Source organism: Anomalospiza imberbis, chromosome Z, assembly GCF_031753505.1.
Source record: "Anomalospiza imberbis isolate Cuckoo-Finch-1a 21T00152 chromosome Z, ASM3175350v1, whole genome shotgun sequence".
Classification (NCBI taxonomy): domain Eukaryota; kingdom Metazoa; phylum Chordata; class Aves; order Passeriformes; family Viduidae; genus Anomalospiza; species Anomalospiza imberbis.
The window spans coordinates 21,990,161-22,005,455 of NC_089721.1; the positions used below are offsets into that span (position 1 = coordinate 21,990,161).

The following is a 15,295-nucleotide window of genomic DNA, read 5'->3' on the forward strand; positions in this document are numbered from 1 at the left end:
TGTGGACAAGTGGTAAGTGAATAACACTTACTAGATACATTGTAACATGTCATTCTATGGAGTAGGTATGTACCATGTTTCCCACAGGCAATACTTACGAGTGGACAGAAAGGTTTCCAAATAAATCTTGAACTGTAGACATATATATACATATACACACATACCAGTGAATTACACACTGGTGAAATTAATGTTTTTCATTTACACAGAACTCTGAAACAGCAAATTCATTTGTGAAGCTGGATAAAAAGAAACACAGCAGAAAAGTCATCCTTTTCTGCTCCTTGGCAGAGATGAGGTAACTGAATTGACAAAGGATCACTGAGTAATGTGAGTAACATTCTTATTAGGCATGAGATCTAGGAGAGTAAGCCTCAAAGTAACATTTTTTAAATAAAGTTTTGTCTGCCAAATATTATTCACACATGGTGCAAGCTAAACAGTTTCATGATTGCAAAATATAATATTGTATCTTTGTTTTCTAGGGCAAGTATTTACAAGTAACAAAAAAGGGAAGCATCTTTTCATTATCCAGAATCCCAAGTATGTCATCCATATATCACAGTTAGTGCTAAAGGTACTCATAAAGCAACACAGAGAAAACCCAGGAAGTCGTGGCTTTGATCAACTGCATGAATAAGAACAGATCAACAACTTGCCTTTAGGTTGCAGGAACAGTGGTATGCTTAACAGGAGTGTGAAAGGAGCCCCAGAAAGATAAAATGGATAGAAACTTTTCCCTAATGTTGCTTGACCTGCCTTCATGCTTGCCCACACCTACACGTCTAGCCAGACGTTCAAGCTCTTAGAACATGGTTCTTAAATATCTTGCAGTACAATCAAAAAAATCAAAGGTACAGCTAATGTTCATGTTTGGACTTTGCATTCTGCAGCTTGGATAAGGGACACACACACAGTGTTAACCTTCTGGCTCTGAAGATGTGAAATAATGGAGGATGGATGTGCTGGTTTTGGCTGGATTAGTATTCTTTGTATTAGCTGGTATGGACTCTGTTTTGGAATTGTGCTGCAAACAGTCTTAGTAATACAGGGATATTTTAGCTACTGCTAAGCAGTGCTGACACAGAGCCAAGGCCTTTTCTGCTTCTCATCCCACTCCACTACTGAGGAGACTGGGAGTTCACAAGAAGTTGGAAAGGGACACAAGTGGGAAAGCTGACCCCAACAGACCAACAGAGACACTCTTTACCATAGAACACTCAGCAATAAAGCTGGGGGAAGCAGGTAATATTCAGAGGGATGGGTGTTTGTCTTTCTAAGTCACTGTTACCCTGCTCTCTTGGAGATAGCTGAACACCTGCCTACCCACAGGAATCAGGAGAATGAATTCCCCGTTTTGCTTTGCTTCACATGCATAGCTTTTGCTTTGTGTATTAAACTGTCTTTATCTCAACTCATGAGTTTTCTAAGTTTTACTCTTCCCATTCTCTTCCCATCACCACTGAGCTATAGTGAGCAAGCCACTGTGTGGGGCTTAGTTGATGGTCACGGTTCAACTACGACAAAGAATGAGGCTCTCATTATTACAAAGGCAGCATCCAATCTAAAGGTGAAGACGGAATCTAGGTACGAGTGGGGACCTGTCTTTGACAGGTGAAGTACCCCACATGCTTTCTTAATAAAGTTGAATGGCTAGAAGCTAAGGATGAACCTTAAACTGAAAAGCTTGCTCTCTTCACTTAAGCTGTTGGACCAGACTACCACAGCCACAACCTCTTCACAGCTATGCCAGCCTGAGAGAACTGAGGTTCAAGGTGACAAATTCCAAATGAGAAAGTTCAAGAAGAAGCTTCCAGGCTGGAGTAACAATCCTCAGTCACAAAGACCTCTGTTACTCTTTGGATACATGAAAGACAGGATCTGATTTTGGGAAAAGCAGACTTGTCAAAAGGTGACTCCAGAACAGTATTCAATGAATAGAGTCTGCACTGCCTCCTTGAAGACAGCTCCCACCTGTGTTTCTATTAGCTCAATGACTTTCTGAGTGGCAGCAAACTTTAGGAGTTCCTTTGGCGCCTCAGATCTAGCTGGCTACTGCTCCCTGCTTCTCAGTTCAGGCTTGTGATGTTCCTGCCCAAGCTTGCTTTGCTGGGTTTGCCTGACATACATGCCCTGCAGCCTTCTGAGAGCCACTCCATTGACCTGAAGGTGATCCAGTGCTCCCTGTGGGAAAACCAATCTTTTCCCATCCAGCCACTTCATTCCACCTGATTCAATTTCACCATCAAAAAAGTAAAAATGGAAAATAGTTATTAAAAAAGAAACAACCAAAAAAACCCAGTATAAAAGAAAATATTGATCACAACCTTTCCAAAGGTAATTATGGTCATTCTTCATAATCAAACCAAGTAACTATGACAAACTAGAAGATAGAGGGAATACAAAAAGGTACTTCTAGCCATGGACCTGGCACACTTTGGGAAAACATTAAAAAGAGATAGCCATATTGTGAGTGCAAATACTGACAGCACCAACAACTTAGAAGAGTTACTAGTTCTCAAGTGCAAGCTAGCTAGAGAATTACTATAATCTACCGGTCATTAATTAAATTTATGCTTGTCATCCTTTCCAGGCAGGGCGCAGAATCTCCAGAGAAAAACAGAGATGAACAACTGAGACAAAGGGGTGAAATATATATGATCCCCTTTGCCAAACAGCTGTCTGGGCATTATATCTCAGTCCAACAAAATGTCACTAGAGAAAATCTACACAAATATATATTAAATCATAATATTCAATTTAAATAATATAACTGTGGTATGTTTATATACAAGATAGAAATTATTCATAGCATATGTTATCACAGCAAATAGAAAGTAAGCCTGTGGTGGGAAAGAGCTTAAATGAAGACTGCAGCTATAACGGGGAAAAGTTGGGGAGTAAAGATAAGGAACATGCCTCTCAAGCTTGCAGCTTATGAAATGGCAGGTTTTCTCCACACCTGCAAACACCTCCATGACAGAAGTGACCACTCCCTAATTCTGTCCTAGCTAAGAATTTAAAAAGGAAAAGGGAGTAGCCATGGACTATTAAACATCAACATGAACAGGCTTGTGAGTTTTGAAGACTTTGTTTTCTATATTCTTTTCAATAGTTAATCACCTTGATGTAAGACAACAACTCTCATTATGGAATTAAAAGGAAGCTCTTACATGCTTCTGCATTCCATTACTGATTGCAATACATGCATAATCTGTTTATGCTTTATTTTGGTCACCTTTATGATGCAAGCATCTTCAGTTTTTATAGCTCATAAAAGAGCAGATGTCATTTTAGAGACTAATCAAATAATTTTTAAATTACTATTATCCATACTAAATATGACTAAAAGAAGGTAAAGAGTAACTAAAAAGTGCTGTCATCTAATGACATTTCTTGTAAACTTGTGTATCTGCTTTTGATTTAATAATATTTTTAGTTAAAATTTAAGAAACTCTAATGTAGTTGAAGTTTCTTCCTAACCTAAAAGGCTTTGCAGTTACCTAACCTTTTTTCAAAGTGAGTTTTTGGCCTGGAATTGCTCATTTAGACTCAAAAGTTTTAGAGAAAGCCTGGTCTACAGAAAAACCTCTCATCTCACAATTAGATGAGTAGCCAAATCTACAGTTTCTCTTCTACTCATCACTTTACCAATAAAACAATCCAGCTATTCTTCCTTTTAAAAGCCTATATTCTCCTTGAGAGGAATCCAAGCTTCACAGTAAAATTTGCTATGATTTTTTCCCCAATGATGAAACTTGCTTTTGTAGACTTTCATGTTTTACAAGCTTTACTTCAAATGATGCTTTGAAGCTAAGAAAATTACAACAGCTTTCACAAAAGTGGTTGTGCAAAACACAGAAGAAGGGATAGAAACAGCAGAAGCCACTAACTTCAATATATCACACAAGCACCTATTTTCATCAGCTATTGCTTTAGACTAATGGAACATAAAAGAACACAACTCAACACTGTATTGATATGTTTCTGAAGGAGAACAAATGAATTCTTCAGAGAAAACAAACTGAAAGGGGGTTCCTACACTAGCCCATAAGCAAATGAGGATGGATCAACAGAGGCAATGCTGTACTCGAAATATCCTTCTCTGGAACAATTTGCAAATTATGGTTAAGTTCTGAAGAGAATAAACTAAGCTGATTGAGAGAAAATATGAGCAACAGGCCTGAAACGATGGGATATACATATATTATACATGTACTAAGTGAAGGTCTTTAATACCTCCCATGTTTTTTTTCTGGATAATGGACAAGATTGACAGAAGTAAGACTTGACCTAGGCCATGTAATAACTTAGGCAGGGATATGTCACATCTCTCCAGCTCCCTTTGTTATTCTTCTCCTGGATGGATTTGTAATAGGTAGAAAAGGAGGAAAATGTGACAAGTAACAGCAGGTCAGTTAATTATAAGAACAAAAAAAAGTAAACTAAGTGAGTAGTGCAGATGACAGTGGCAAAACACAAAATGGAAATGGCTTTATACATTAAAAACATGTTTCAGATCAAAGGCTCAGCTATCTGCCTTCTCCAAGAGGTCAAACAAGCAATTCCAACCACAGCCTGCTAGACATAGTAGCCAGAAAACATGCATTTCAGCATCTAGTCAGACACTTCTCAAAGCTAGGTCTTGCTAACTTTTTTGCAGTTGTTGTTTTTAATTTAACTGTGCTCCCAGCTGTTAACACAAACCCAACACTATTTCCCGGAATAAGTTATAATTCTGTACATACAGCTCTAAATATATTAGGTAAAATCATTCAGCTTTGAAAAGGGCTTTACAGTTTTACCCTAAGGAACATGGACACAGACTTCAATGTTAATACATAAAAACACACTTAGTTTGCATGGTCTAGATGCCTCAAAATATCTGGCACCTGGGACTAAAATACAAATTGCAGGAGTTTTGATTATCTTAAAACACAGGAGAACAACACACATAATTCAGTCAAGACTGTAAAGGAAGCAACAAACCGAAAGGTAACAAGATGTTACGACATACAGAAAGAAGACTGAATAGTAATGTTATTCTACTTCGAAGTGCAGTGGTGAATGTTTTTTCCAGAAATATTTTGCAGAATGCTGAAAAACTAAGAAGCAGTCAGAAGAGAAAAATCATAGAAGATTTAGGTTAGGGCAAACATTAGAGGAAAGACTGGGTTGATTTAACTGGTATTTTTTCCCAAGACACAAAAGAATTTATGTAAAGAGGTAAAGTGTTAAAAACACTAAGCTACAGTATTTTATATTGGCAATTGATAGAATAAAAGCCAAAGAGTGTACCCAGCATTACGCCTTACTTACTCATTCATCTGTATAGCATAAAATCTTTCAGCTTCACTAACTGAGACCTAGACTAAAAGAGAGTTCACCTTCAAAAATAAAGCTTTTATTTTTCAGAGAATATACTTTTAAGAAGACATATTCTACTAGTTATTTGAAAATGTGTTTAAGCCAAGTTAACTCCAAGGCAAGTGGGCTTGAGTGTTTCCAGACATTCTATATTCTGTTTGTGCTTGAAAATGATTGGATAGATTTTTAAATCTTCAGTTAAAAAAAACTTAATATATGCAATAGACAAAATGTTAAGCATATATATCAAGAGTTCATCAAAATATGGTGGATAATTTTTATATACAGATATACTGAAAAAAGAGAAATAGTGACAAAAGTATTAGCCAGAAGAAATCAGATTAAAGACATATAATAGCCATGAATGTGGATACTGAAAATAACTGTTAACAACTAGCAAATAAAGCCTGATAAGTTTCAGTATGAAACTAGAAAATATGATGAAAGCTTACAAAAAGGGTTTTTTTCAGAGCACTACTGAAAAGAAGTACTAAAAAGTACTAGATTCCTAACAATTTAGATATTTAGGTAAAATTTTTTTTTTGTAAACTTTAGACTCTCAGCAAATTTTTCAACCTCTGAAGGCCTTCAGTCCCTCTCCTTGACCTCCACAGTTTAAATAACATTGCATCAAAATCTCCTCCTTTTTCCTCTTTCCTTATGTCTAATACTGCAAAGGAAAAAAAAAAATCATACACTTCTAGGTTTCACCCTCCTTGACTCTAATCCTCAGGGACAAATAATTTAGAATTTTCTGCAGGTTTACTAGCCTTTCAAAGTTCCACCAAATGCCTTTTTGAATGGATACACTGATTCAGCATTTTTCTGCACTATTTCCTCCATTACTAGCACTTGAGGGAAAAAAAAAATGAAGATAAGGTACATTGCTAACTCCCAAATTTTTTCACAGGCCTCCTAAGCTGACGGTTAATCTGAATCATTAATAGACACTGATGATTTTCTTTCTGAATACATATGTATTTGGTGTCTACACTTAAACTGTGAAAATTATTGCCACAGAGCATGTAAGGTGTATTAAAAGTTTGTTTTTGCTTTATTTGTAGGTTGTTTTAAAGCACCAAAGGTTCACTGAGGTACCCCTATTTTCTATACTTTCTATCCTTTAACATTCATGATTTACATATCTTTCCGATCTTTGATGAATCACATGCTTTCCAAACTAAGGCAATTCAATTCTTTTACTCTGGTCTAGCACTAAGGATGCTTAATAGGGAAATACTTTTATCTTCCATACTGTCATTATTCTGATACTGTGGTACATTTTTGAGAGGAAGAAACTAAAACTGTGACATTCAAGATGCAAATATACCATGGATGTATTACAAAATACAATGTTTTCTATTTGGCATTTGGCAAAAGTGTCATTTTGCTGCACTGGGCAGCAAACTCAAGATAAATCTTATAAATTTTTTTGCAAGAGTAGTAATTAGTTAATTAGATGTACATAAATATGCATATATGCTTCTGGAGGTTGTCATCAACCTTTTGCACATACATTCATTTTTCTTTACTGAAATGTCACCTGCCATTTTATTATTCAAACCATCTTTTTGTATAGTGATTTTTTAAAAAAACGAAACAATAAACCTTTCAGCATTCAAACATAATAAAATTTTTCTACAAGTCTCATTAACCATTTTATAGCTGAACCTAAAGCAATCTCGTACTCTACTCATCTTGCAGACAAGCAGATTTAACCAATCAGATATACACTACAGTTTTGTAGTGTAGTCAGCTACCTCTTACCAGGAACTAAGTTTCATTAAATGATTTTTAGAGTACCAGTCTGCTTTCTATCAGATCGCCTCTTTGGAACATTTTTTTTTTTGAGAAAGTCCATAAAGTCCTGACTTTAAGTCAGCAAAATGTTCTGTTCTGAGTTCATTTAATAGTCTAGAGGATTTATAGCCCAGACTGTAAACAGAGAATGACATACAATCCTTCTGAATCAAACTATAAAGACAATTAGCATAATTCACCATATTGTATCATATCCTCAAACAAGCAAGCAATAATTTCCCTGAAGTTTCTGAACGTTTTGCATAAACTTAGATTTCTTTTCCAGTCTGTAAGTTTTTCAAAAGCTATATTTATTATTCCTAGTATTATTATTCCTAGTATTATATAAGTATTATTCCTAATGATATGAGAACACACCTTCAGCTGCAAACAAATTAAAAAATAAGTTTAAAATCCTTTAATGTTTTACAGTTTCTCCAAAACATCTTTATGTGATTAGAGACTTTTCCAAAAAAGACATTCTGTAAGTACTTTTTAAATTAATTATCTCAGTTTTGCCAGCTGTTCTCATCACTAAATTTCTTCTCCCTTGAATGTGTTTCATACTTCATACTAAACTATTTTTTAACCAAAATTTTACACATTCAATACAATGTAATTTATTTCTAAGTACTTAATTTTGCATAAATCAAAGTTAAATTAGTTATAAAGTTCACTACTGCAATTCACCACCATATATTAAACAAAGAAATCTACACATACTTGAGCCAGAATTGTATTTTTAATATAACAGAATATGCATAAGCAAGCTTGAAAGGGAAGCAAACTTTCAGACAGACAAATAAAAGATTCCAAAATTTTTAAAAGCAGGATGTTATGAATCACTGACATATATGCTGTTTTAATCTCTAGCTTCCAGTGCTAGACCTCAATATTAATGTATCTGAAGTCATTAAAATCTCATATTCATGTGAACTAACATGTATAGTAAAAATAATTTACATGTAAGCAATGAAGCTATGAGTATGTTTAATATATTTAACATACAATAAATTTTCAATGTTCTCATTTCCTGGAGATGAGCTGAGATATAATGGTGGCTCTAAGCTTTCACCCATAATGAGATATAATCATTAATATTAATGATTATATATATATATATATATATATATACACATATATATATAATTAGATAGATATAATTAGATAGATATATATATAAAATTAGATATATAACATAATGGGAAATAATCAGTTTCCAGTTAAGCAAAACCAGCTCAACTCAGACCTTCAAGAATGCATGTTTTGAAGTTTTGCTGGCATCTACATGTAGGTTGTGAAGCAATTTGTTACATTTTATCTTTAGTCCAATATCAAGGACAAAAAAACCCCAAGCATAAAAAGAGAAGGCTTCCCACTGATTACACTTGGCATTGAAAAACCCGGTGCCTAGTCATCATGATTGAAATACTGTCCACAACTGCAAGGCCATAAAAAATTCTAAGTAGCAAGGTAGCTTCTTTGACTGTATGAAGACTGGTGAACACAGACATACAGACAAAAAAGGCTTTGGGGTTTAGCCCATGAAGTAATTTTTTAAAATAATTTTGTCTTTTCTAATTAACCAGATTTGGTACCCTGTATCAAAGAAAGCTTCATGTCTTAGTCTTAGAAGACTTAAAGCTTGATCGCAGTAACCTGGCCAGTAGTTCTATAGCCAAGTATCAACCACTAACTTGTAGCTCCCTCACATACTTTCTGAAGAACACAGCACTCTATGTGGAAGATCTCACAAAGTTTAGATTTAATTTTCTGAAATCAAAGGCACCAGAACAGAGGTATCTACATTGATTTTTCCAAATTTCAGAAACACTTAGCATTTTTATTTCCAGCTATTGATGACTACTACATCCCACTTTTCTCCTATGGCAATGTGTGTTCTGCACACACAAAAAATGGGCAAATTTTCACAGGGAAATTGTTTAAGGAAAAATTTGTGGACATCAATGTGAAAAATTTTTAGAATCAAAAATATAACACCCTTTCTTAGTCGCCAAGTAGTCTGATTCTTAGCAAAAAGAGTATCCTAAATTCCATTTAAAATTCAACATTAATGCTAGATTAATCTATGAACCTTGTTTGTCCTGTAGTTTTGTGTTCAGTTGTCTTCCCAGTTCTTGGAAGAATATACAGACAGCCCAAAACATGTAACACAGCATTTGAGTATCAAGCTTCATTTGTCTGGTGCCTATACAATACCCAACAGTCCGAAATCAGAAGAAAAGGTCCAGTAACACATATAGTGAAATTAACATGTTAAAACTCACTACTTGAATGTCTTTACATATTATTACAACTAAACCAGCAACAGTCCATAACTAAATCAGAAAATCCCAATACAAATCTAGCCCAGCTTTTACGTGTATAAAAAAATATAATACTGTCTTCAATTCCGTTATTATGCCTTCTCCAGCATTCGGTGAACATATGGACTCTTTGGCTGGCTTATCAATACAACTTTTCACATTTACCTAAAAAAATACAGTCATACTAAACACAATGAGTATGTCTAGTAAGTGTATCTTATATTTTAATCTTGAAATGAGTTCAGACTTGCTTATTTGATAGGCATTTCTCAATTTGATAATACCACTCATTACAAGTTGGCTTTTATTTCTGTGTCCCTCATAAATACCTTGGGGTGAGCAGGGTTGTTCCCATATCATACATACAAAGATTTAAGTCCAAAACACAGCTGTGCCTGCAGTGCCCAGTTCTTTCAAGAATGCATGGTATCTGGTAAGCATCTTGATATGCTTGGAGTGAAGTCCCCATGGATTTGAGCAGCACTTACATATAAAGAGCATTTATATAAACAAAACCAGGTTTCTGATGCTGGAAGCCCAAAAAAAGACAAGCATATCACTTACTGAACACATTGTTCTAGGGTCAGATGACTAACTCGTAATTCAGCAGAAATGCCATTAGAAGTTTCTTTTCCACAGTGACATCTCATTTCATAATAACCCAGCTTTTTTCCCTTTCATGATCTTATACCTTTTTCATCCTGCTTTTCAAATCCAGAAATATTTAAGTACTTCACAGCTTTGATTCTTCACACACCTAAATGTTCCACCCTTTAAACTAAATGAAGCAAAATACACCTGAAAAACCAGCGTATCAAAATATAAAATGAAACAAGATTCTATCATGTCTATAATGGGCAGCACTAATCTACATTTCCAAGCTTCCACATGGTTTTTAACCTTGTTATGAACTTTCATTCTGGGTTGTTAGGTTTGTTGTTTGATTTGGTTTGTTGTTTGTAGGGTTTTTTTCCAAAGAAGGAATCTGTGTACAATAAAGATGTCGCTCTCTATTAAGCTTCCACTGAAGACAGAACTTTGTTTTTGTTTTTCCCTTGCCTCCTATAGGCTTGTCTCTTCCTTAAAATTTCACAAGAACAGCAGAAGTTTAACACCAGATGACATATATTCCAATTTTTATGTCCTGCTCCAAAATCAGAAAACACTCTTCCCAAAGATTACAGATGATGTAATTAACTTCCTTCTAAACTCATTTTGAAAACTGACAAAATTAAGCTGATTAAAAAACTTAAAACCTCCCAAATTCTTAAAAAAACCCCAAAAAACCAATCCAAACAAAAATAAATTCCCCACAAATCAGAAACAGATACCTAATACAGAAACATTAAAGAAACTGAAACATTAAAGCCTGCCAGAAAAACATATGCAGCAAGTTAATACAAACCATTTCATGCACAAGTTCTATTTATAAAACATTTCTTCAATCCTAGCTACCCAGTATAATATATGTTTTGTCATCATAGATACAAGTACTGCTTTCTCTCAAACGATGAAAGGAAAAACAAGAGATGGCATCTTTCTCTACTGCATTATACAGATGACCAAGTTTTTTAACTCACAAATTGCCAAGTTAAGAAGAGAACACAATGTACATTAGAAAAAATTATGTATTACTAAAATAATCAACCACAGAATACACCTCTGAAGTTTATCAACATTAACCTTTCAGGAAGAACATTAAATGATGCATTTTAAAACTGGAATTCAAGAGATTACTGAGTTTTTAAAAAATCAAAACAGAGAAAAACACAACATAACTCTTAATATGTATTTCTACTCATTTTAATATTTACTTCTCTTATTTGACAGAAGAACAAACAAATCAACTTTTTCTCTACTAAAAATTCAAACAAGATGGGAATTATTTCACCATGCTTTGAAGAAAGCTTTTTAATAAATGAAGTGTTTATAGGCTTCAACTGCATAATAAGTTTGAAAAAATATTCATGCCAATTCTCTGTGCAGCAACATCATTCAAGAGAAGAAAGAACACTTTTAGTTAAAACATCATCATATTATAAAACCGAGTTCATTTAAGATTGCTGATTTTTCTGAAAAATTACTTTAGGCACACAGCAATATGTCAAAATAAAACTAGTACATCATAAATCCTTTTGCCTCCCTCCCTCATTCTTTCTCAAAACCAGAGATGAACACTATTTTTAAGCTGAAAACAATAAAGAAATTGTTGGCTAATTGAATAAGGTAACAAGCTGAGATAAAATGACATTTACAATACAGACTAAATGAAACAAAATTTTAGCTTAGAATCAGAAGGTTGCAGTCTTAATAATCTGCACAGGAACTAATAATTTTATCAAAAGTACATCCAAGATGCAATAAAGATACCATCTGTTAGTTCTGGCTAAGCATTCAAGACTAGAATTACTTTCAAATATAACAAACATAATCATTCTGGAACAAATTTACCAAAATGCAGTATTCTTCAGATGGCTTTTTTAGCTCTTAGGAAAATATACTGTCCAAGCGTTACAACAAATTATGTATTTTAATGTGGTTCCGTGCGTTTAAATCTTTTGCAACATGAGGAAAAAAGCTACTGACTTTTCACAGTTCACCAGATTATACAGAAAGTTACTTTTCATTTTAGTTTCCTGAGATAATCTTCTAGAATTAACAATACTATAAATACTGCATATCTCTTTGTATTTTATATATTACTCAATATTCCCAACCACAAAATTTTAAGTTTGACCTATTTAATTCAGCCATGCATTTGAAGGGTAAGACAGTAAGATAAACAGGTAGTGTTTAGCTACATATGTCAGATGGTCTCACTCATCAATAGCACTCATTTAATGAAGAGCCCAGAAAAACAGTCAGCATCTAGTGGAAAAATATCACTTCATAAAATGCATAACAGAACTAGTAAACAGGAACTAAAAAGCAGAAATTCCCAAATAATAAGAATCTCAGTTGCATTTACCCTACCTTTATCTGCTGTCTTCTAAGCATCGCAAGTTCCCTCATATCTCGGAATGGTTGCAGTAAGTACTGGTAGAGCTCCGTGGTTGCTTCTGCAAGATTACTGTAGGCTTCATCTTCCATTTGGTACAGTTCAAGGAGCTCTACCATACTTTCTGTATTCTTATGTTTTTCCAGAAGCTGCAGAAAAAGTACGAGTTTAAATGAAAATATTGGAACGTGCCTGATAAAAGTGAAAGCAATTTAAAAAATATTTTTTAGCCTATCCTCTTGTATCATCTTCCCCTCCCCACAAAACCACCAGACAAATAAACAAAACCATCTTAGTTCCCAAAACACATCTTCAATTTAGCCAGTTAAGTATGAGCACACTTCTGATAACCTTAACTGAGCAGCACTCAGACTGGTTTTTCAATTTCCAAATACTTCTGGAAGGTAATGAATATGGGCACAAAGACAACAGGAAAAGCAACTTAGCACAACAATTTATAACGCAGCCATCAGGTATGCTACTTCAGACACTTCCCACTTTTGGGTATCAGAGCAGAGGAAAATAGAGTGATAGACAAGGAGACAAAAAGAGAAGTTGCATTTTCAACTTTCTACATTTTTGAGAATTTCTGGTGTTTGGGTTTTGCAGTTTTTTGTCAGTCTGTTCTTTGGATACACACAGCCTCCACTACATCAGTGTGGTCCCAGACAGTGAGTAACCCACATGAAACAAAACTTCCTAGAAAGTTCAATCACAAAACTTCAAATGTATGAATGCTTCATGAATTTTATTTTTACAATGGGAATTACATAAGCATTATAATCCTTAAAAATACTTAGATGTTAGTATAAAACTACTGTAATTCATATAAGAAAATACAACAAAGTCTGTCTGTTCTTTTAGTTCTTATTAAGCAGAAAATTCACTTGTTTGTACAAACTAGCTACAATGCATGATTGTAGCTAGTATATTGTATATGCTCATTTTTGCATCTATTTTGGGCATTTGCCTGAGCAGACTTTACATCATGCTGGAAACTCTTCACCATGTCTAATAAAAAATACTTAGTTGTTTAATAAAAACTCATCTCATAGAGACATGTGGAGTACTTAATGTATTTACAAAGACAAGATTATCTGAAATTAATTTCTGTCTTGTATAATTTTCTAAGTCAAAGTCTCTTGCCTTTTATATTATCATCTCAATAGTATATATTCACAGTCCAAGTTGATTTAAACTTAACACAGATTAGTAACACTATGGTGTAAATGCATCCTATCTTCTATCTGTTCATTGAAGCTGGATGCTATACCATCCATTTAATACTCTCTGTATAGTGAACTGTGTTTCAGTTACCAGAATGGGTATGAAAAATGTCTTTCTTAGTAATGGAAAGTTTGTTTTAGAACACCTATGTAGCTCCACCTTTGAAGCACTAAAGAAGGTTAGAGAGAGGATGCAGAACAGAATGCAGAGATGGTCGTAGCAGCTTTATTTATACATTCAGTAATAAAGTAACAATCAGATTCCATGAAAAGACAGGAAGAGCTTTCCCTTATTAAGGTTTAGCAGAGAAGAAAGGTCTGGGAGAGAGGATGTAAAACACATGTGAAAATCCTCACAAGGAGGAAACTTCAGCACAAGGCAAACTGTTTTGTACATAAACAATTTCACACAGACAATTGTTCCTATCACAAAGTCATTGGCTATGCTCTTCTACTCTTCCAGTAGCACATAGTATTTTGTAGCATTTGAGTTCTCACTGAGAACACAACCACTGGACTTGCAGTCTGTAAGACTAACATTTTATTAACTTTCAGTCTTAGATACATATAACATAACCTGAAACTATAGAAACCCGGATACTCTTGGATTCATGCGTTAAGTCCCTATGAATCTTACACACTATTCCAACTCACTATTTGTTTCAACCATCTTGTCTAAGAATGCACCATCTTCCACAGCTCCACTTTCATGTAACTAGGGCCCAAAAGCAGAGTTGCCATATACCAGCTTTCTTCTACTTTCCCCGAGCACAACCAGAAATCTCTCTGCAGTCCTAAAGCTGTAATTAGCCTTCCATCAAGCTACTAAATCTTTCTTCTCAAGCCACCCATTGCACAAAGGAGCACCTCTACCAGTACATGACAATTTCCTTTTAGTTGCTTAGGCTATTAGTATCTTACTATTAAATAAATTTACACCTCTGTTTCATCATGAAAGACTACCATTCTACTAGGATACAAATTCTAGAGGGCAGCAAAAAAAGACAATTCAAGAAAATGTAATAATTTAAATATCATTTAAAGGGAAATCTTAAGTACATTTATTCCAGGGACACATCAACACAGTGCAGGGGCTTCTTCCCTTTTAGTCACAGATCATTGTTAAGGCCTATTCAGTAGTTCTGGTATTTTGGTAGATGGGTACAACTTTGCATAAGCTGGAGTGAAAGTGCCAAGAAATGGAAGAGCAATCCAACTTTATGACTATCAGAATAGTATGAAGACATCTTAAGGACACTAAAAACTAGTGTTTTAAAACTTGCTAACTAAAACTTGATAAAAAAAACTTGATAAAAACTTGATAACTAGCTGGCTGTTTAGAAAAAATCATGTCTATCACTGAAAATAGCAGGGATAAAATAATGAATTATCAATGCATTCCTGTGCATACAAAAGGTAAGTAAATGAGTATAACTTCATGGTTTTGCCTGTGTTAGCCTGCTGCTGAATCAAATCCTAATTCTCAACTCCTTCAAAAATACCAAGCCTTCAATTAAAAAAAAAAAAACACACAGAAGTAAGGGCAGGTTATTAATAACAAATTAATATATAATTAT

General features: G+C 34.4%; 1 protein-coding gene across 1 annotated transcript in view; it reads right to left on the minus strand.

Annotated features, from left to right (window-relative positions):
- The window catches only part of JMY (junction mediating and regulatory protein, p53 cofactor), a 65,088-nt gene that overhangs the window by 34,158 nt on the left and 15,635 nt on the right, over positions 1-15,295 (minus strand). The window contains exon 2 of the mRNA XM_068176349.1: positions 12,468-12,641. Coding sequence (XP_068032450.1) covers positions 12,468-12,641 — 174 coding nt within the window. The remainder of the gene's footprint in view (positions 1-12,467; positions 12,642-15,295) is intronic.